Here is a 23,471-nt window from a genome sequence, read left to right as displayed (position 1 = left end):
GAGTTTATTAAGAAAGCTCTAATACAGATTTAAGCATAGGCTCCTGAGGAAGCTGAAGGAAAGGCAGGATTATATAGCATTGCACACTGCCCCCGAGCCGTGCAAGCTCCTGTTCTTTCTCTATACTCTTTCCTACTTGTCTATGGGCAAGTTCTATTATCCCATTCTGTAAGTATTCTAGAGTTTAGGGTTTGCCTCAACAGTTTAGAGGTTTGCTTGGGGAACGTAACTTTAAAATAGGACTAGCAAACCTCCTCTCTCGGTTCTTGGCAGCTTTCTTGTACAGCTCATGCTTCTGCTGCTGTCGTTTTGAGAGGCCACCTGGAGAAGCTAGTACTGATTGGTGATCCTCACAGAGACTCCAGTGTGTTGGGATTATACAGGTGTACGCCACAGTGCTTGACTGAGCAATCCGCTTTTATAATGGAATGAAGTATTTGAACTTGTGAAAGACTGATTTGCTATTGAAATTATATCTGAAAATACCCTCTTCATATTGTATACATTAGTTGTAAGTCCACGTCGAGAAGATTGAAATTGTTATCAGAGGTAAACTATACAGGTTTTGCTACCCAGTAAGGATGATTATTAACGGCGTGGCTCAGATGCAGTTGTGTGCCACACAGTGTGAGTCTGCTGTGACTGTAATGTGCTTTGGGGCAGTGCTAATGCTTGAGTGATGTGTGGAATAATAGTGATGATGTCACTGTGTTATTTGGGAGACCGAGAATCAGTCTAAAGGAGAGCTTGGGAATTTGTAATATCCTTCAGTGATGGGTTTGACTTGCCCAGTAATGGGTACCGAAAGCATTTTGTCAGTAGTCTTAAAATTCAAGTGACGAACCCTTTGGTTTTCCGTGCCTTCACTCCTGGTCCAGCGTAGCCCACGTGGGTGGCATCCTTCCTGGGCTTATGCGTGCTCGCTATGGGAGAGCAACCACAGGAAACTCAAGACTAAGCTTTCATTTACAAATCTTTCCTTTTCATCCCAGTGCTGCGGAACAAATCCAGAATCTTTTAAATGCTAGGGCTCTGGGTTTTATTTTATTTTATTTTAGTCTGTCATCTTGGATATACTATTAAACTACCATCTGTGGCCCTGCAGCCAGCGCCCTGAAGCTCAGGCCATGGCCTGGTGGGATTTATGGTCCCACCAGTGCCAGCTCTGCTGCTGCCACCAAATATAGTTTTTAACAGTCTCTCTATTGTTCTGTTCACCAGTAAAGACTTGGGAATCAGACATTGGGGTGAAAACCTGTTAGTTTAGAGAGGCTGAGAAGCAACCAGCTGACCTTCCATTTTGCCTGGAGATCCCACAAGAGAGCATCTCTCCAGCCTTTCTAAACCAAAAAGATCAGAAAATTCCAAGTCCCTTCCCCCCTCCTCCTTCCTGTGCACCACTCTGACTTCCTGGCTCCTCCAAACTCTGCATGACTAATTCCTGTCAACTAGTTGCTGGCTCTGTCCGCCCCCATCCAAGGTTGATTTCATTAGTACACTCTTGGGTTTCAGAGTGCAATCAAATATCCTAAAACAGGGTTCTACTGCTGAGCTGTGCTATGTACCCTGGAAGCCTAGTCTTTTCATGATATATGAGTGGGAGTTAACTTTCCTCTTTGTTTTCTAGTGCATCATAATAGGCCCCTTTGGGCTGGGTCTGATGGTACATGCAGTTAATTCTAGCACTTTACTTGGGAGGCAGAGGTAGGCAGATCTTTGTGAGTTCCAGGACAACCAGAGCAAATTGTATGAGCCTGTCTTAAAAAAAAAATAAAATGCCCCTTTTGATTTGTGTTAGCAAACATTTATTAACTGAACGATGAAATTTTCTCTGTCCATAAAGCATACATACATAGTCTATTTAAGGAGTAGATGCATAATTAAACAAATTATCACAAATCCTTATGATATACAGGAGAGATACTGCACAGTTGAGGAAGTGATTGGGGCTGAGACTAGTGGTAGGTTAGGCTTTTGAGATTACAGGGAGTAAGCAAAGCAATTTTGGGTTTCCCCTACACATGGGAACTTACAAGGTGAGTCAGAGGGAAGGTTCTGTGCACAGTGGAGAAAGGACATAATCATGGCATGTTAACAAGAGTGGAAAGGTCATAGAGTGGGAATGCTGTCAACAGGTGACTCCATAAAGGCCTGGAAGTTCCCTTGCCTCTGTTGCCTCTGAGACCATGTGAAGAGAGAAGCCAAGACTACACCTGGCAAGCTCAGTTAGAGGGAGAGTCCTCATGTTCTCTAGACAAGTCCAGTAGCAGCATCCACAATAGCTGGGCAGTGGTGGCACACGCCTTTAATCCCAGCACTTGGGAGGCAGAGGCAGGCAGATCTCTGTGCGTTCGAGGCCAGCCTGGTCTACAAGAGCTAGATCCAGGACAGGCTCCAAAGCTACAAGAGAAACCCTGCCTTGAAAAACAAAACAAACAAAGAAACAAAACAACAACAACAAAAAAGCATACGTTACTTTTTTTTCAATGCACAAAGAAATCCAGAGAAGTATATGGGGCTAAAGAAAATAAATCAGGCTTTGAAAAATCTTCCCACATAGTTATTACCAACTACAGGCCAACAGTTTCCTTGCTTATATACACACTAAGATTAGTACATCTGTCTGGGATGTCTGCAGCTCATTGTGTGTGTGTGGGGGGGGGGGTGGCGGCACATTTCAGAAGATAACAAAAAATTTTAAGAACCCGGTCTTTGGGAAATTTGGTCCAGAATTACAGCAAACTAGCAACAGGGGGCTCCATGTATATAGACAGTGGGGGAAGTGATTGTTTTCGGGCAGGGGTGCAGACTCTGTCCCCAGGAAGGTTTTGCTGAATGATTACCTTCCCCCTCCCAGACTGCATGTGGCTGTGCACTGGCTTTGCCCGCAGCACGTGCCTCTTCTGGCGCTCTGCTGAGATGTGGCTGAGCCCTTTGCACTTGTAAGGAAAAAAGTCTTTGGGCATTCCTGGGATCATTTTCACCCACTTTGCTTCCTCAGACTGAATCTCTTTCAGCTCCTGCCTTTGGCTTTCCTCCACAGGTATTAGAAGTACATGTTTATTAGATTATGCCCACAAATATCAGCACACTGAAGGCAATGAAAGTTACCATGATATTTTGGGAAGGATGTGTGTGAGAGAATGTGGGATAGTCACTAGAAGGGAAGATTTTTTTAGACATACCTATTACCCATTAATCTTTTCCATAGTCCCTGAATGCTCTTCACAAGATGACATCTAGTGGCCATTTGCTTTCATAAACATCCTCTTAATGTTAATTCAATCTGTCCATAAATCTATCTGTGTGGTTAAAATGTGCATAATCTTTTCCAGATTCTAGGATAATCAAATGTAAGATGTTTGTCCCCCCCCCCAACTTTTCCTATAATGCTTAAATGAAGTCTTTAAGTAAATGATCTTTTTAAGTCCCATCCTTAAATAGAAGCAAAGCCAGGAGTAGAATTACCATGTGGGGGAGAACATTGTCAGGCTAGGATGATGTTGTCTGTATGACTGCTGGGTTGCTCCTGGCTTGATACTGCCATCCTTCTTCCCCTCATACACGGTGCCCTTTCTGTGAACTTTTTACATAAGAGTATGTATATTAGTGGATCCATGCAAATGTTCGTTGCTGCCAAAAAGAGAGCTGTTTCCTTAGCAACAAACAGTTGGTTGGCTAGCCGGCAGTCAGTCTTACTAGTTTGACTGTAGGTGTATGGAACTCTGACGAAATGGAATGGGGCAAAGCAGACGAAGAACACGGCTATGACAACAAATACCTTCATCTCCACCCTTTTGTGTCTGTCCTCCTTACCGGTGAACTTTCTGTAGGAGTTGTATACTTTTTTGGTAATCACCACATAAAACAGAAGCATCAGAATCAACACAGTCCAGAAGATGAGCTGGCATGCGTGATTGACTATCTGATGCCACACCAGCCCCAGAGGACTCTTCAAGGACGCGCACTTCTTCACGGATGATGGCGTCGCCTCCTTGTTGTTCAAGAGCATGTTTGGCAGAGAGATGAAGAACATCAGGAGCCAGACGAGAATGGAGACTAATTTTGCAAAAGCAGTTCTCTTTGCAAAACATTTCCTGAAAGGCCTGATGATCTTGAGGAATCTGTCAAAGGCGATGAGGCCCAGCATGATGATCCCCACATACATGGTCTCATAAAAGATCACAGAAGAGAAATTGCACACAAAGCCTCTGAGTTGCCAGGGTCCAAGGTGTGAGTCAGAAAGAATTTTGAAAGGAAGCATTAGTGTCATTATCAGGTCTGCCACCAGAGTGTTTTTGAGGTAGACGATGAATGTAGAACTGCTGGGGATGTGGACGAACACCCAGAGGGCCACGGTGTTCAGCAGGAGGCCAGTGAAGAACACCACAGTATAGAGGACCGGGAACACCAGCTGTGTCATCCGAGTATCTCTGGGGCACCGCTCAGACTTGTTGAAGCCCTGCATCGCAGTGGCATTGGCTGTCTCGAGCATCCGCTATCACAAACGAACATGCACACAAACAAACGAAAACAAAGAGCCCTCGTGACTTGGCAAATACTACTTTTTGTAAAAAAAACAAAGTGCATTATCTAACACACTCAGCAGATCTGATTCTTGGCTTTGAGCATGTATTTCATCTTTGGTCCTTTAAAAGCCCCATTAATTTATACCCTCCTGAAATCCAAACAGTAAGCACTACTCATTACATGGCAATAGCGGTACCCAATTTAGGACGTAAGAGACAGGGTAGGTTGTCATATATTACTTAGTGCCTTATTCTTATGGTCTATGTTTATAGAATATTATATTTAGATTTTAAAAAAATAATTTAGCGACATTCTACCTTTTACAACAAGCACATTCATAAGAAAAATTGAGACTGACCTTTGTTTGGGAAGATACTCGGCTGTATGTATTGTGACAGTCATTAGCTTAACCCGCGAATAGCCTGTGAAGTAAAGCTTCTGCTTTCTTATACTGGCTTTCCTTCCTCATTTTCCCTTGTGGGCTTCTGTAATACCCATGTTTTCTAGAACCTCTTTATCTTTAGCATTGGCCAGCAGTAGTTACTGGTTTGAGTGTGCTGAGGACTGAACCCAGCGCTTTCATTGGCTTCACATCCCTAAACATGTGGGATATTTTATTATGTTTAATTATATGTACGGGGGATGCATATGCTTGCAGTTACACACAGAGACTAGAGGTGTTAGATTTCCTGGAGCTGGAGTCACAGGCGATTGTGAGCCACCCGAAGTAGGTGCCTGGAACATGCTTTTTACTGCCGAGCTGTGTCTTCAGTCCCAAACTTTACTTTTTTGTTATTCATGTTAAGTGATCTTTTTGAGTACTTCATCTGTAGTAATAGGAGTTTAGATGATGGAGAATATAGTATCAAACTGCAACCAAACGGGAGGATAATTCTTGATTTAAAAATCAGACACTTATCTTAACCCTTCAGGCTGCACTTGGAAGAAGTTTCTGTGTTGAGGGACGGTCTTTTTACTTCTGCAGACTTTGCCATTTGTCTTTTGATCCCCAGGTCTCTGGAACATAATGTGCCACCTTTTCTAAGAAGTGGGAGCTACTATCCCTGGATCTATCCATTATTTGGTATTCGGTCTAAACAAATGTTTTAAGATCTGTGTGTCTCATTTCCACATGTAACAATTGTGAAGACATCAACAACTTCATAGGAGTTTTGGGGAGGTGGCTGGGTGGCCTAGCGCGGAGCGTGTTAGAAAAAAAAATGAGAATGTCAGTCACTCATTTCTTTGATTTCCTGAATTGCCAGTTTGAGTGACGATTCTGTCTGCTACTTTTAGAAAGCCATTTTAGGGAACCACCTGCATTCTTGAGACTTGAAGAATTTTGTGAATCAGTGCTGGGCCAAGATTTGTCTAGTGTTTCCTTTGAATCGCATGAAGTGTAGAGAAAGTTACTGTGTATGGTGGTGTGCTTCCCTGCCAGACAGATGAAGGGCAAGAGGAAATTAGGTGATTTTAGGAGGATGTCTGGCTATCTATGGCAAGTTTCACTTCATGTTTCTTGCTACACGTTTACTGTAGAGTTGAACTGTCTTCAGGGTTTGATTGACTAGAAAATTCTACTTGACTGGGTTTAGGCTCCTGAATACATAGATACTTGATCATTTTGAAACAGAATGTTTCTGTGATTGTTGGGAACTCTGTTTAGTCTACAGGATGGGTGGCACACTTTAAAAAGATATCTGTTTGACTGAAATATGTTAGGATTTCTCTGATGTAATGGACCATAACTTGAAGATAAAAGCCTAGCAAAATAAGTTTTAAGCTATAATTTTTTTTAGCCTACATAACTAATTTTTAATTTCTCTATAGGCTACAATCCTATATAAAAATGAAGGTCTGGAAGGGTTCACTTGAAACACGGGAAATTCTGTACAGGATAATTTCATAATATGAGAACTGGAAATCCTATTTTGGTCAAATTTCAAAATGCCAAATGTGGGAAACTTTGAAAAGAGGAACTGACCAGCAGTGTCCATTTCTAGGGTCACAAAGGTACATTCTTTTGTTTGTGAATACATATTTATTGTGTGTGTGTTTGCATGTGTGTGTGTGTGTGTGTGTGTGTGTGTGTGTGTTGTTCCTTCAGAGAGTCACTTCTCTCTTTTCAACATGTGGGTCCCGTGTATGGAACTCTGTATTGTCATGGATGGTCTTCACTAGCTGAGCCATCTTCTTGGCCCTCACATTGGTTCTTTTTCAATGAGAGTTTCAAAGTGCTTTCCTTGGTCAGTCAGTATATTAGCTGATCCTCCTAGCAATGCTAAAATTTGTTGGAGAAGGTTTTCCCTTTTGAAGGCTGCATCTGACAGCTGCTCCCTGGAGCAGTGTGGGAGCACCGTCTCAAATCTAGACGGCTTAGGTCCAAGTCTTTGTCCACCTGCTACTTTTCTGATCCTTTGGGAAGCTATTTACCCTCGCTCTGAAATGCTTGCCTTCTCTTTATGATGTAAATAGACAACAGCATCTTCTTTATAAAGTTAGGGGGAAAAATGAAGGCATATCTGTCACATACTTAGAATGATGCCTGTCGCGGGAGATATTTTGTAAGCTTGTTAAGTCAACTAAAAAGAAGATTGGAATCCTGTGGGCTTAGTTCATGGAAACCAGAAAGGAAGAACAAAAAAAACATGCAATGAATAGTCTCATAATTTAGGAGCCTGCCAAGTGGGAATAAACTAAAGATTAAAATTCTAGTGTGCTCTAAGGAAACAGTCAAAACTAATAAAATCAAAATAACCATACTATTGAAGATGATTATGACAGTCCTTACAATATCTATAGCTCTTAGCCCCATTTTAGAGATGAAAAACGAAAATGCAGAAACTAAGCAGTTCCCCAAAATTACATTAATAGGGACTACTGTAAACCTACCACTAACCCTAGGGTTTGAGCTTAGAACCTGCCTTATGCCCCCTGCCGGACACTGAGAAACCAGCAGGGTGAATCTGGAGGGTTTTACCCCATTTTGTGTAGTCTTTGTGCCAAGAGTCACTGACTAATAAAGGAAATCGGCCAATCCTTGAACTTGAACAGACTTTTAGTTCTTTCTGCTGCAATCTCAGGTTTAAGGTGGGAAATGTCAATTGTCTGATGCGTATGGTCAGGAAGGAGCTGGGGCAATTTGGTGTGTAATGGGAATCGTCTGCCATTACTTCCTTTTTTAGTCTTTGGGCATTTCTCAGCTGGGTCACGGTTCAAAGTGAAAGCCTATCTGTTGGGGTAACTAGCATGTATCATGTAAGTTTTGAAAAGTTGAAGTGTTTGCTGTCATTTGGTATGAAAGTTGAAGTGGAAACGCCTGTATTCCTAGAAGAGACTTCTCAGTTCATCTGAAACATACTCAGGTGCTTTCCTTAGATTGTGTGAAATAATTTTAAACTTTCCCTATTAGCACAACTGAAAGTGATAATTAGTTAAACAATCTGTAGTTTACAAGCAGGTGTCCTGAACTTTTGGGAAATGAGAAGCAGCATTAGATTCTCTTCAGATAACTAGAAACAGGCAGTGCACCCTCAGTATTACTTGAAATGCTTACTATTGAGTTACAAGGTTTTCTATCATAAAAGAAAGCATATGTTTTAAAACTCAGATTCATCATAGGAGATGGCTCAGTTGCCACATAAACATAGAAGCATCAATTTAGATCCTTCTGGTATTGTCTCCCATTTCTTTATTCAAAGACTTAATGTTCTTGTTATACATGTCTTTTACTTGTTTGGTTAGAGTTATTCTAAGATTTTATATTATTTTTTATATTATTTGTGACTCTTATAAAGAGTGTCTTTCCTGATTTATTTCTCAGCCTGTTTATCATTTGTATGTAAGAGAGCTACTTTATTTTAAGTTAATTTGTATCCTGCTGTATCACTGAAGGTGTTTATCAGCTGTAGGAGCTCCCAGGTAGAATTTGGGGGGGGGGGTCACTTATGCACGCTATCATATCATCTGCAAAAAGCCAAAGTTTGACTTCTTCCTTTTTTATTTGTATCCCTTGATCTCCTGTAGTTGTCTAGATAGAACTTAGAGTACTATATTGAATGGATATTGAGAGAGTGGACAGCCTTGTTTTGTTCCTGATCTTAGTGAAATTGCCTTGAGTGTCATAAACAGGTGGCAAGCTTTGATTTGTAAGCCAGACCTGTGGTTTGGAAGGCCTGCTTCAAATGCTTTCTGAGAGAAATCTCTGAGAAAAACTCCAGCCACTAGCATCCTCAGGCCTACTCAGCCACTGAACTATGGGACAGGACTGCATTGCATGGGCTCATCTTTTCAACTAGTCACGTTTACCAAATCTGGTTTCATATGATGTTTACATATGTCAAAGTATTTGCAGCTGGAGGTGGTGGCATGGTCTGTGTCGACAGACATTTGATAATACTGACATTTTAGACTGCTGACGTTGGGGAGTTCATTCTACTTTGAGACAAGGTCTTTCTTTCTATCCCTGGCTGACCTGCAACTGGCTATGTAAACCAGACTGTTCTTGAACTTGAAATGATCCTGTTTTACCTACTGGAGTTGTGGTTCTAGGCATAAGCCACACCTGTCTCTCAGACTCTCTTAAATGGGTTCACTGATGTAGGAGGACGTGTGCCTACCGCCTTTCAGTAAAGAGACCCAGCAGTGTGATTTAGGGCTTAATCTAAAATTTCATGACTCTAAAACATAGGTAATTTCAAATATCCTGCAGGTTTTGTTTTTTATTTATTATTGTTAAAATGTCATAATCCTAACAGCATTATTTGTCTGTCTTTTGTAGAAAAATAGCCCAGTGAGTTCGGCTAGGCACAAAAGGATTGTTCAGGTAGTCTGTTCCCCCACAGTCCTTTTCATGTTCACACTGAACTCGTGAGGCCCTGAGGAAGAGCTTTCGTACACTCCCTGTTCTACCCTTGGACAGTTTAGGGGGTGCTGGTGCCCTTCATTTGTCTCGCACGCACAATAAAGTTGGATGGAGAGGGTTGACTGCAAGAGTCTCCTCTGACTCCCGCACATTGGTTGGTGCTCTTATAAAACCAGAAAGAAAGAAAAGGCGTATTCTAATGGGAGACTGAGCATCGTTGGGCAGAAACACGAATGACAAGAGCGGTGTCATTCTGCGGTCTGTCACAGTGGGGGATCCAGGACTGCTTAAGCGTCTCTCCTCTACGCTCTCTGTTTGCTCTCTCTCCTCTCACTCTCACTCTCTATCTACTCTCTCTCTATCATCTCGCTCATCCTCTCTCTCTCCTCCTCCCTCCCTTCTCCCCCTCTCCTCTACTCCCTCACTCTCCTTCATCCTCTCCTCTCCTCTCCTCTCCTCTCCTCTCTTCCTCTCTCTCCTATCCTCTCCTCCCTCTACCCTCATCTCACTTCCTCTCCCTCTCCTCTCCCTCTCTCCCTCTCTCTCTCACTCTGCTGTGTCCCCTGCCTGCATGTGCTCATTTTTCACAGTCTCTGCCTCCATCTCCAGTCTGGTTCTCACTGTGACAGTGCCGGTGTGGGAAAGGAGTCATTGCCATATTATGAGTTACATGTCCTTAGCTTAGTACCACAATGTTGGAAAACATTATTGAAGCTCAACAGCCTTGTCTATAATATACCTTTTCCACTTACTTTAATGATATTTAGAAGCCCTTAATCTGTACCATCTTCTGTTGGAGAATCACCTCTAAGGAGCATTAATGATTGAGACAAATGATTTGAACTTCCACACATTAGATATTTTGTTTATATTAAAGCTATTAAATATGGCCCCAATTTGGACATTATTGCTTATATGCATAAACTGAAGTGTCACACCATACCCAATAAATATATATCAGTTCTGTGATGATTTCTAATAAAAAATAAAATAAAAATAGCAATTATGTGAGGACTTGAAGTCATGATGAGATTTCCTAAAGAGACTGAAGTATAATACGGAATAAAGGTGTGCTGGCTGCAGTTCCCAAACAAATTTGCTGATTATTTTAGGAGAGGAAGGTTGAGCCCTTGTCGCTAATCTTTTGAACCAATAAATTCCAACAAAACTGTACAGAATAAATGTAATCTTTAATATTATACACGTGACTACAAACAGGTAATGTCAGACAGTTCAATCGCTTTCTAATTGGTAGGTGTGAGATGCATTCTGGTACTTACAGTTACTCACTTTTCTTACTAAGAAGTGATTTTCTCATTCAAGCAGCAGGCCTTTCCAAAGCCGATTAACAAAGCTAAGTGCCAATGATGGCGCTGTACCGAGTCCACTCAGAGTCTTAGTGAAATTGCTTTCTCTAGTGTTAAGGAAGTAGTAATATATTTTTTTTAATATTAGAATGTTATGAAAGTTTACGTTCCTTAAGTTAATGGTTTTATTCACGATGTCTGTTATTTATGGAAAGATACATCTTTAAACCTCTCCCATCTTAATGAGCATTTATATTAATTCAGGCCCCATCCACAATGTCATTTCGTTTGGTTTAAGTGTCCATGGGTTGTTCTTGTCTTTGTTGCTATAAATGAGAAGTCCATAGTGACTGTGCTCGATGTATCTGGTTGAGCATAAATTTTTACTTATTACAAAAATTATACTGATTGGTAATGCATTTTAAAATGACAGTGGATGTTGCATTTCATTGTTGATCATATTGCAGAAACTAAGTAAATCACTAATTCTTTGTGGGTTTGTTTGCAGTGTAGCAATAGGATATGGTTTATTTTACTATATTCCTGAAGATTAGGATTTTTCCCTTATATTTTAAGATGGCATACATATGTATAAGTACATACATACATACATACATACATACATTCATACGTACATGTGTGTGTGTGCGAAAGTAGATAATTATTTCTCTAGTTGATTGCTTATTTAAAGAGTCATTAGTTCAGCTTCCCTTAAGGTAATGTTAGTAGTTTTGTGTGGTGATTTCCTTGGAGGAGTTTGAATGCTGTAGACTGAAACAGCCCCTGGGGTCATGTTTCACATTGGGGTCTCCTCACTTGGGTCACTACCTTCCTGTCCTTTCTTCTTGTTTTCTCCAGAGTGTGACATAGCATTAGAGCACCTCAGCATACTTTTCAAGGAATTTCTGAAAGACTTGCAAAGAAAGAAATAGATGAATGGATCAAGGCAGGCATTCAAGGACGTCAGCCACAAGGTGCTCTCCTTCACGTAGAACAGAGTGTTTTCAGCAGTGCAGTCAAAGACAGCCCGGGTTTGGCTCAAGGTGTACGGAATCCGTGCAAAGTGGAAGGGCACAAAACAAATGAAGAACACAGCAATGATGATAAAAACTCTGACATTCACTCTTTTCTTGGGAGCTTTGCCTACACCTCTTGTTCTTACATAGGACCTGTAGAGTTCTTTTGTAATGAGACTATAGCAAACAATGACAATTAAGAAATTAATCCAGAAAATGACTTGACAGATGTAATTGACAATTTCATGCCAGACCAGACCAAACTCTGACTTTAAGAAGGAACACTTCTTGATGTTCTTATCTCTTGGCCGCCTGTTTGTGAGAATCATGTTAGGCAATGAGAGTAAGAACATAAAGACCCAGATGACAACAGAAAGAATCTTTGCACCCAAGAGACTGCTGGAGTTGGAGGTTTTGAATGGCCTGGTGGTCTTCAGGTAGCGGTCAATGGTTATCAAACCAAGGAATGATATACTGATATACATTGTAAAATAAAATGTGACTGAGGTAACTTGGCACACCAAGGTTCTCAGAGGCCCGGCTCCCAGTTTGGCGTCACTAAGAATTTTGAATGGAAAAGTTAGAATCATGAGAAGGTCGGAGATGACTGTGTTCTTAAGAAAAATAATGAAGTTGGATTTACTGCGGATCTGAAAGAAAATCCTCATTGCCAAGCTGTTTGTGATGAGTCCGGCAAAAAACAGGACGGTATAGAGCAGCGGGAAGAGAACCTGGGTTATCTTGTAGTCTCTGCCGCACTGGGTGCCGTTCTCAGGAGTGAAGGTGCTATTGGCTGTGGTGGTGTCCATAGAAGGCATCCCCATTGTGCTGGCACCTAGAGTAGAGAGAGTGGGGGAGGTTACACTTAGTCACAGGGTTGGTTCTTATCTCTCTACACAACTTTCAGAAGTATAACCGTGCTTAAAGCTTGAGTTTTATCTTAATGGGGGCAGTTGGTAGGAATTAAGAGAAAACTGAATTCCTGAATTTTCCATCTAAACAAATATTCCGTCTCTAGCAAATTAAAACGATATGAAGTGCATTGTGTGATGTTATGGGAGCCTTGTGTTTGTTTTGTTGAATGTTTGTTTCCTTGGTATCTGCCCTTCTCTATTTATGTGGGAAAGCCCAATGACAAGTATGCAGTGATGCTTTTCTTTCAAGCCTGTAGTCTTTTTTCTGCTTACAGCTCCCTTTTCTCCTGTACCCACATTCCTGGTTTCATACTTTAGTATCACTGATGAATTAAATGGAGAAGTGACTTATTATGAGTTAGAGGTATAAATGCAATCCCAATCAAAGAATTTGGTATGAAATCACTGTTGGGAAGTTTATTCAATAAAATAAGTAATAAATTGTAGAAAATAGAAATTCAAAATTCTTTTCCTGTGTACTAGGAAATGCTTCTGCCTGTGTGCAGTCAGCCATGCAATCAAATGTTAGCCTTACAGAGACTCATTATTTACTTCAGAGTATTTGTCCCATTTATTTCTCATTTTCAAGTTGTTCATTGTGTTTGAAGTTTGTTTATGTTTTCTGTCATTCAGTGTGACTCCTAAAACAGTAACAATAATAGAAGGCGGAAGTAGCCTCTGTGTGTGTGTGTGTGTGAGACAATTACTTGTTAATTCTCAAAGCAGCTAGAGCATCTTTGTCAGATTTGGGGCATGTTTAATGGTAGCTAAAATAAAATAGCAGAAATTGGTCCTCATCTGCTTTCCTAGGATATCACACAATAGACAGCTTAAGGAAGAGTGTTGGCTCATCAGCCAGTTGACTTGGATGCTATATATAACATCTAACTAGAAATTTAAGATGGAGTTGAAAGATTTTCAAGTTTCCATCAAACAAATAAAATGATTTCTCAATTAGCAGAATTCCTCATATTCCAGTACAGTTTTAAAACTCTTATATAAGCTCTAACATGACAAATTAAGATAGCAGATATTCCCTCCAAATGTCAATGGAATCCTTTAATTACTGGAAATTATACAGTTAAGACTATTACCGGGAGAATAACCTCAGCACCTCTTACACCACACCTCAGAGGTGAGAGCGAACCACTGAGTTCAGCTCTCTTAGCCTTCATTGGTACCTTCTGCTTGTCCATTCCTAGATTGTTCTGGCAATCCTACCTTAGGAAGGCTCATTGTACATAGTAGGTAAATTATTAACAAATGTCTTAACATTGGGAAATCCTGTTCCTTTTTTTATATTTAATTCTCATTTCACAGTCAAAACATCAACATTTATCCATGCTTTGGCATATTTTTATTGAAGAACTTAATCTCCCATGCCACTAAGACTAGTATCTTAGTTTTTTATTAACTTAATGTTATTCAAAAACTGTATGCTTCTCATTTTATTAATTGTTATATAAGGTTTCCGATCTTACAAACAAACTTGGAAAACATGCATATACGTCATAGCATAAGTACAAGTCTGTCAAGTGATAATGTAACATTACCTGGTTATCCCGTTGGTTCTGAAGGTTTTGGGTATTTCCAGTAATACTAGTTAGTAGAACTTGCAGGCCGGCATCTGGTGTTTTCCCTCAGTACTTAGTTTAGTTGCCAGTGTTGTCTGTGATAGAGAATCTGTTGAGTTTTCAGCAATGCAGTCTTGAGTGTTCTAGAGAGAAATAAAGGGAGAGGGGAAGGAAGAACATCCCAGTGAGAGATTACCTTCCACAGCACATTCAAGGCTGTGCAGACACTGAATCTGTCTGGCTTTAGGACTTCTGCTTTTATCTCTTGGGAAATAATGGGGCAAAGGTGGCTGAGAAGTCATCTTTTTAAAACTAGTTTAAGATACTGTGACTTTCTTTTTTCTAAAACCTGTAATAGAATCAGTAAGGTGGAGTGTTTTTCAGGGGGATTTTCCATGCAAATAAATGATAAATTCGAATTGAGATGAAGTCTTCTAAATCTCGTCCTGGGGGAAGGTTGCAAACTTGCCTTCTCAGATGGCTGTTCACCTGAAAACATAGTGTGCTCAAAGTGGGTGATGTGTTACTGTCCAACAAGTAATTCTATTATCTCAAAATGTGTGCTTCCTTAGGGATGGTAAGCCTTCTGCTTCTTCTTTTATCCTGGTTCATAATGACATTACTTTAAAATCTGTGATTGATTAACTCCTTTGTGGGCAAAACAGCATCATCCCATTATAAATTATTAGACTCCCAAATTATATTAGGAAAGAAAACAGTTGTATCCATTGCCAGGCTGATTGCATGAACAGTCTTCATGGTTGTTCTGAATAAAACTTAAATAATGAACAGTGTTTTTTTTGTTTGTTTGGTTTTGTTTTTTGTTTAGTATTGAGTCTGTGGGTAATGGCTATATTAAATTAAATCACCTTTGTATCATTATTATATGCAATTCCTTAAATTTTATAATAAAACAGGCAAAAGATACACTTGGAGTGAAATTGTAAGATAAATTTGTTACTGTTTTATATTTATATGAATATTTCTGGCTCCTGCATTTGGAGATAAAGCGCATGTATTGTGCACAAGTGCCATATTTCCAACTGAAATGGCTTTCTGTTAGCAGTAAAATTCCTTCGGTAGATGCCTCTACTAAGAAGACATATTCTACAACTCTGAATTTTGAGTGTGTGTATACTTGCTAAATTGATTTAATGGTTTGAGAGTGTGTTGGGGCAGGTCAGCATCACTTGAATGAACACTGTTTTTAGAATATGCATTTAGGGAACCTACCTAGTCTTCATGAACCAGAGACCACCCCCCCTTTGTATTTAACCTTCCTTCCAGGTGATACTCAGGCACACTAAAGTGTGAGGACCACTGGATTAAATAGACACAGGACTATTATTGCCACCAAAATTTGAAATCAAGCCACCAATTTCATTTACTTCATCAACATTCAGTTACATCCTAACTGCAGTATTTCCATCACCCAGAAAGAAGTATTTATTTGATTTTTAGACTGGTCTTACTTGCTGATTTGGGTGTCTGAAATACTTTTTAAAAAGAGCTTTATGCTTCAAGATAATAATTGCCCACGTTTGATTTCTTACACTGCCATAATTAACCCACATTTATTTTATCGGCCTGTACTCATTCTGTGATCAGTTTTTGAAAGAAGGAAACTGAGTGGAGCAGTCAGGTTAATTGGAGACTCCACCCCAAGCCACATTGTCTGGTCCATAGCATGCTTTGCTCCTGAGACTCTCACGCATGCCATCTCTGGTCTCTTTCCTCTTCAGGGCCCAGTGAGAACCAAACAACCACACTGCCTTTTGTTACATAAGCACTCTCCTTGCTTTTATACCCAATTCTAAACTCTCAGATACTTATACTGTTTCTGAGATCTCTGTTAAAACAGGTTTCCTGAAGGAGAATTATAGATTGCCTTCAGTGAATCAGCCTGCCAGGTTAAAAGAAAATCAACTCATGATTCCTAAGCTATGCTTTCTTACTGAAGAATATAGATTTTCAAATCCTTGGAACATTCTCAGTAGTAATTAGAAGACTAAAAAGAGTTTTGACCTCAGCCTGTTCATCTTTCCTCAGATTTTAAGTGACAACCACAAACACTTTTCTCTAAACCTTCTCATATTTTCTCATTGGGGACAACTGCCAATTTCCCCTTTGGTCACCTAGCCTTGGAAGTTACTAAAATATTTAGGTGGAAAGTGTCTCATCCTAAAACTCTGTTGTTATTCAGCAGAAAAAAATAATAACATCTTGAAATTGCAGGCAAATGGATGGAGCTAGAAAACATCATATTAATTGAGGTAACCCAGACCCAGAAAAACAAGTATCATATTACTCACTCATAAGTGGCTTTTAGACATAAAGGAAAGAAAACCAGCCTACAATTCACAATCCCAGAGTACCTAGACAACAATGAGGACCCTGAGAGAGAAATACATGGATCTAATGTACATGGGAAGTAGAAAAAGACAAGATCTCCTGAGTAAATTGTGAGCATGAGGACCATGGGAGAGGGTTGAAGGGAAGGGGAGAGGAAGAGACGGAAGCAGAGAAAAAATGTAGAACTCAATAAAATCAATAAAAAAACCTCTGTGTTATCATGTAGGATAATCAATTGGTCACATCCTCCTCCTCCTCCTCCTCCTTCTCCTCCTCCTCCTCCTCCTCCTCCTCCTCCTCCTCCTCTCCTCCTCCCTCCTCCCTCCTCCTGTCAGTAAACAATACCATCACCAACACTCTGTAATAGTATTATTGGCAAATGAAATTTAATATATTTGATATTCAAGATAATTTGGAAATTTGAGCAAAACTTTTCTTTTAAAGTTTAATTATTTTGCCAAATCCATTGAGCGTAATACTTTCTGTTCATCTAAAATTTGTTTAAATTCATATAGCATTCCTCTGTGCCCAGGAGGCCATTCCTTAACGTGCATGTGGTCCTTGTGCATTTAGGTTTGGGCAGGAGGATGAAGATATAATTAGATATTTGGTGATATTTGGAGTCTTTCAATTCTAATGACTTTTATCATTTTGGTATCAATAAATTTTTGATTAAACTCATACATTATATTGGAGCATGTCTCTTATTAGTAGCTTGGGTTTTTTTCCCATGGCAATTTAGGTTATATAAATATAGTTTTAAAAAATATGCAGTGTTGGGCATTGAGAATATTTAGCAAGTAAAAGGCCGTGCCTTGTAATTTGAGTATCTGTCAGCCTTGTCCTTGCCTGTATCATGAACTCTGTGCACGTTGTTCTGATGACCTCAGCTTCGGTTATCCCACACTGTAAGGCATGCACATTAAGAGCACACACATTTTGACAATTATTCTTAATGTGAATTTTAAAGAAACGAAGATGGCTGAGAACAGACCTTAATTTGGCCGATTCCATTATTTCCTCCTAAGGATGTCTGTCTGAGAAGATATTTTCTAGGATGGGTAAGCATGCTGTGGTTTTAAAGAGAAAGCCTTCTGGTTTCTTAGCCAGCCAGGCTTCTGTTTGCATGATGTGATGCTCGGGGAGAGGAAGTAACCGATGTGGAGGATGTTCCTCTGAGTACTCAGTTTACAGGGGACATGGCCTGTTCAGTTCTCTGCCCTCATCCTAAAATAAAGACAGATGGAGTTCTGTAGTGGACTCAGCTGGTTCTTTTCTGTCCAAAGAATATACCCTTTAGGGAATATCTGTTAGTATAGTTTTTAGTTCTGGTCTTAGATCATTAACATTACCTACAAGTACGCAATGTCAGGATGCTCACATACTAAGATAAAGGACTGTCACTTTTGTTAAGTATTTGGTATATTTTCATAGGTTCTGTTGCTTCTTACCTGATAAATTCAGTTTGAGGTTTTGTACATTTTTCTACTTATAGGAAAAAATAGACATAAACAAGTCATGTAGCCTGCTGGAAACTTCAAAATGTCCCTGCTTTGTTGTTAGAAAGCCAATAATAGTTATTGCTCTTTTCCTGATACTAACTTAAGGACGTCAGTAACGTCTTCTTGTAGAATCCTTCCTATGTCCTTGTATGCTCCTCTGCAGGGGCTCCATCACCTCTCTCTCCATCAGGGCAACTTATGTCTTGGACTCCGTGTGCTATTTTCCTGAAATTTCTTTGCCTGAGGTTGCTTGGCAGTGTTCTTGTCTTCTCTGTTGATCTAGACAGTGGCCCATTGTCTCCCGCCTCTCAACAATCTACCCCACAAACCTGCCACCCTTGGAAGGTGTCTTTTCTCGTGTCATCATTTGAAACAAGAGCTTGCTGTTTATTGCGCACGTCACATTTTCTTTTTTAACTCATTTTTTCCTACTCAGCTTCTAGTAAACTTGAATCACTTCTCGGCCACCCCTGCCCCCATTCCTTCCATAGCAACTCGCTCCTCAACCTCTCACTTCACAGCCACTCTAGAGAAACTTCCCTTTTGACGTACACTCAATTTTTAATAAAACAAAACAAAGCAAGATTAAAAAAATAAAAAATAAACATCACATCTAAACTGACTCTTTGCCTCCATTTGATCCCTGTTGGACCATTGGTTAACGATCCCTATTGTGTCCCCAGACCTGACGTCTGGGTTTTGCTTGGCTAGAGCATCTTAGTAAGTAAAGAAGCACAGATGTGCGTCATTTTCATGGCTGGCTCCTGTGCTCCACCATCTCAGCTACCTAAGTAGAATGGGGAAGTTTTGCACATTCCTCAGGTCTTAATGCTCTCCTCACCGCCTCAGCTCTGACCAACATTAGTGCCCACATCAAACCGAAACTTCCTTGTTTTATCTCCAACAACCTTTTCAATTTGATTCAATGAAATAGCGTGATGCACACTCACTCACTGCTGTCTGACACTTTTCTCCATCAGGTGCTCGCTAGATTCTGCTTTCTGTTCCTCTTCTCCACAACTGAGACTCAGTTCACCACACAAACGTGAACTTTCTATTGGTTTCTCACTTCTTCAACTTTCTTAGCACTTTAACAGTCAATTGTTCCCTACAAAACAGTGATTTTTGTCTTCTTTTCTTCCCTTCAATCTTCCTTCACTCATGTTTGTTCCTTTTTCCACTGACTTCCCTTTTTGCTTGGTGTGCTCACTAAGCATTAAGAGCTACCTTAGTGCTTACTAAAGAGAATAACAGGGGACTCAGGAAGACAACCTTTAATGCCAAAAAAAGCAACAACCTAGAAAATGAATGATTTATGTCTGAATGCCCCGAACCCTGCTTCCCCTTCCTAGTCCCTGTGTGCTGAGGACACTTGTGGGGTCCTAACACTCTCCCTCTAGGTAAATGTCAGCAATTAAGAGCATGCCTTTTAGGTGACAGGAAGACTTAAGCAGGTCCATGCGAAATGTTGATTAATGCAGTACCTTGTGGACTCTTGGTGTGTGCAGAGGAGTGGGATTCTAGAATGTGACCCGTGAGCACCATACACACACACACACACACACACACACACACACACAGTGTTCTAGGACATTGCATGTCTTGGTTATTCTCACAGTCACTTATAGGCATTATTCTGTTTTTCAGAAGAAGACTCTGAGACTAGGAAGTAGGTTTTTTTTACACAGGATTACGGAGTTGTTTACTGTCGTGACTAGGATACATTCCAAGCTCTCTCAGCCCTAAGCATGGTACACTGTGGGGCTGAAGCTGTCCTGAGTTATTACTAGTATGTGGCCCTTTGATCTCTCACCATCCCTGTCTGGACCTCTTTAGGTCTATTTGGACCCTTTGGAACATTAAGAGTTAGCAGAGGGATATAGAACAAGAAGTCAACAGGAAATGCAAATGCGTCTTATTTCTAGCACCGTGTAATTGAATTGTAGCCCGAACTGCAGAGTGAACATGGCAGTTGCCCACCAGCGTCGGAAGCACGGTGTTTGTTCTGTATGCAGGGAACACACAGAATCCTATGGGCAATACTGCAAGTCCTCACTTCTGAAGTGTTTGGCTGTTGCCAATGATAAACATGCAATTTGTTTCCCCTAGGAGGAGTTCTTTAGGATAAGAGGCAAGGAAGGGGAGGCCTTCGCATGGACGGTGCTGTACAAAGAGTAACAGAGGGGAGATATAGTGAAAGGTCCAGCTGAGAAGTAAATAACTTTGTTCAGAAAGTGGAAAACAAAAGATGTCAAGGAGAAATTAACATTGAAAAATTTAAGCCAGTCCTAACCTGAGTTAGCCTGTTACATTTGGCTAAGGGTAAATTCAGCTCAATGCTAGACTTACATTCATTACTCAGTGACTCAGTAATTTATTTTCTCACAAGGGAAAAAGTCGCGCTTGGATTTGCCATGATCATTTTAGGAGTCTGGGGTCAAAAATGAAAGAGCAATAATGAGCATCTCAGACTATGTGTTTCTAGCGACTTAGCTTATACATGGTGATTCTTATTCTTTCCTTTTTTGTCATCTGGAAATAAATATTAATATATCTTACACAGTCATGTTGAAGTAAGTGTAGTACCCTTTTCTGAAGGTAGTTTTTTCCCCCTAAATATAAAACACACTCCATTGCTGTACATCTGAGACCAAGCTCACTAAGGAAATAGTATCATCATTCTATGCCATGTTAATATTTAGACAATGAAAAAAATCTTTCAATAGCCAGAACTTACTCTGCAGGGTACGCCCACATCAAATGCTTCAGGCCAGCTGGTACTTTATTGTTTTGTTTTGTTTTTTTTTTTTTTGCTTTAGCATGTTCCAAACTGGAAAAACAGGGGTGTTGCCGGTGGAGGTTGAGGTGAGTTGCAGAGCAGGCAGATGCCGCCCCCGCAAACATGCACGGAGAGGCCGTGACTAGTGTGTTTCAGGAGTATGACATGTACCCCCAGCCCTGCGAACTGGCTTCAGAGGCGTTTGCTGTCTTTCAGGATGAGTCTTCAAGTCATGAATGTAACCAGCGCACAATCCTTCTCTATGGAGTCGGGAAAGAGCGTGACGAAGCCAGGCATCAGCTGAAGAAGATTACCAAAGATATCCTGAGAATCCTAAACAAGAAGAGCACCACGGAATCAGGGGGTAAGGAGCCCCAGTGCCCTGGCTCCTGCTGCCTTTGTTTGTGTTCCCTGTCCTCGCAGGCTTTATCAGAGTGGCCCACGTCACTGTCACCAGCGGTTCCTCTCTTGAATGACTGTCACACTGAAATATGAGTAGGCACATTTGCATTTTAATGTCTTGTGTTCATTGCTAGCGACCTTTGTGTTAACCAGGCACCTCGTGTAGGTAGACAGAACAAGTTCCATATGTGTACCGTGTTTTCTGTAGTTGTCACTGTGGATGATGTACTGAATAATGAGATGAAAGCCTCTGCCGACAAACAGTCAACTTACTTCCTCTTTGCATCGTTTTTACGAGCTTGTGGTTGGCTGTTTCACATTAGATGCAACTCATGGTCCAGTTAATGATTTCGTGTTACTCGGCAAGAGAGTGGCGATAGTAGTCATGGCTAAGTCTGTCACCAAATAACTCCATGTGGACAGAGGCATGAGATCTTCAGTGGTAGTGCCTTTTTGACTTTGAATTTTCCCTCCCTGTTCTTTTCACATGCTTTTCATTTCCTGAGCTTTGCCCCCCCCCGTATTGTAGCATCGCCTTGCATAATTGGAGTCGTGCAGTTATCTACTTCATATTTGCCCCATGACTCGTTGCGAGGTTTACATCGTTTTACAGTCACGGTTTAGAACATGGCACCACTTCATACCTTAGCGCCACCGCTGGTCTTTCCCTCTGTGACACATCAGTCCTATAAAAGAGGAAAGGGTTGCATTTCCCCTGTGTCGAGAACTCACTTTTCTAGTGGAGGTTTTCCTTCTTGAGATGAAACCTCTGGGAACCCTTTCTGGTTTTGAGATTTTTAACAGGATAAACTACTAGGGCCTGCTTATGTATGCTAGACTTTTCCTAAAAGTTGAGATACTTGAAATAGATTTTTTTTTTCCTGTCATCAGCACGGTGCACTTGCCTGAGCACAGCAGGCCTACCCGTGTGTGTTTGTGCCTGTTTTCTGGGTCCCCAGTGTCCAAGGGACAGAGTCTGAGGCTATGCAAACACAGGGATCCTCATGTGTGATCTCCATTCCATGCCCTGCCTCCCTTCCCGTGCCAGTTCAGGGCCCGCAAACACACCAGCATTATGAGAAATGACCAAGAGCCGAGAAAGGGAAATTAAATTGTGTTTTGTTGGCTTCTCGTGAGCTTGGACAAGAGACTGTTCTGTCTAAGAAAACCATTTATCAGTTGTGCTGTGTTCTCCCTCTCAGAGAAAAGAGGAAATGAATTGCGCCAGAAGATTGAATTTAGAAGGTTTGTAGCGAGCTAGCAAAGAACATTCAGAGCAGCTTTTGATATAGAATGGGGGTAGGGGGGGCTGATGCCCGCAGGAGGTACAGTCATGCTTAACTTGTCCCGTTAGCATAGAGGGCCTTTGCAGATCTCTGAAATTTCTGGATAAAAAAAGACCAAAGGCAGTTGGAAGGGGAAGGAAACCGTGTGGTGTCTTTTCTGCTGAGCCTACTTCCTTCCTTCATAGTATTGTTTTAATGCCAGACCGTTGTCTGTTCTTAGTACCAAACCCTTAAGTAGACATTACTTGCATATGGACTTTAAAAAAAGACATTTCCTATTCAGCATTTCAAAGTGGCATCTCCAGAGGTTCTTTTTTCCTTCTATTATAATGGTATTAATTTCAGATATAGTGCCCTGCCATCTAATAAGCAGTATTCATTTTAAGTTATTAGTTAAGACTTTGTTTATACACCAGAAGTTAGCCAGCTGTACTTGGGGCTAATGGAAATTTGTACACACACACCCCTACACCTACCTTACTCAGCAGAATGAAGACTCGTAAGAAAAAGATTTTGTTGTTGGGAAAACAAAATTTAGATTTTTGAGGAGCACTTGAAGACACTTTGGGAACGAGCCAAGTTTTCCCTCAGGGTTTCTAACATGAAGTCTTTTATTGTTATGATTGGTCCCTTTCAGATAGGGTCTTCTATTTTCCAGGCAGACTGGAATTTGAGGGATTACCCTACTTCTGTTCCTCTTGCTTCTGTCTCTCATGTGCTAGGATTAGAGGCTAACATCACTTTGCGCTCTGTGTGTGGGGCTAGGGACTGAACCATGCCTGGGAGCCTGCCACATGAGCAGTTTCCCAATTTAGCTACCTCTGCTCCCCCTAACTTAAAGTTTAAACAGCGTTGCAGTTAACCACTCAGGCTTCATGTCCAGTTTACCAAAAAGGGCAGCACTTTCAGAATTTTAAGGCTTAAAAATTTACTGTAAAATTTAAG

General features: G+C 40.8%; 3 protein-coding genes across 4 annotated transcripts in view; 1 reads left to right on the top strand and 2 right to left on the bottom strand.

The window, feature by feature from the left end:
- The window catches only part of Med12l (mediator complex subunit 12L), a 304,160-nt gene that overhangs the window by 219,510 nt on the left and 61,179 nt on the right, over positions 1 to 23,471 (top strand). The window contains exon 16 of the mRNA XM_038347254.1: positions 21,055 to 21,202. Coding sequence (XP_038203182.1) covers positions 21,055 to 21,202 — 148 coding nt within the window. The remainder of the gene's footprint in view (positions 1 to 21,054; positions 21,203 to 23,471) is intronic.
- P2ry13 (purinergic receptor P2Y13) lies at positions 3,104 to 5,018 on the bottom strand. Its single transcript, XM_038347261.1, has 2 exons — positions 4,889 to 5,018; positions 3,104 to 4,498 (listed from the first exon to the last, which is right to left on the bottom strand). Exon 2 carries the CDS (start codon positions 4,493 to 4,495, stop codon positions 3,488 to 3,490), a length of 1,008 nt encoding a protein of 335 aa, XP_038203189.1. The 5' UTR covers positions 4,496 to 4,498; positions 4,889 to 5,018; the 3' UTR covers positions 3,104 to 3,487.
- The window catches only part of P2ry12 (purinergic receptor P2Y12), a 40,906-nt gene continuing 28,000 nt past the window's right edge, over positions 10,566 to 23,471 (bottom strand). Inside the window, exons 2-3 of one of the 2 annotated variants that reach the window (XM_038347257.1) lie at positions 14,185 to 14,348; positions 10,566 to 12,552 (exon numbers count right to left, since the gene is read on the bottom strand). In XM_038347257.1, coding sequence (XP_038203185.1) covers positions 11,498 to 12,541 — 1,044 coding nt within the window. In that variant the 5' untranslated portion in view covers positions 12,542 to 12,552; positions 14,185 to 14,348 and the 3' untranslated portion in view covers positions 10,566 to 11,497. Of the gene's footprint in view, positions 12,553 to 14,184; positions 14,408 to 23,471 lie in introns of those variants that run through there. The other variant, XM_042055965.1, reaches the window with a different exon arrangement.

This window comes from Arvicola amphibius, chromosome 11, assembly GCF_903992535.2.
Source record: "Arvicola amphibius chromosome 11, mArvAmp1.2, whole genome shotgun sequence".
Taxonomy (NCBI): domain Eukaryota; kingdom Metazoa; phylum Chordata; class Mammalia; order Rodentia; family Cricetidae; genus Arvicola; species Arvicola amphibius.
Note: the sequence above shows the minus strand (reverse complement) of the source record. Positions and strands in the feature narration are given on the sequence as shown.

What these genes read in the sequence shown, in the direction of transcription:
- P2ry13 (XM_038347261.1), bottom strand. Translation starts at nt 4,495, where the DNA reads ATGCTCGAGACAGCCAATGCCACTGCGATGCAGGGCTTCAACAAGTCT.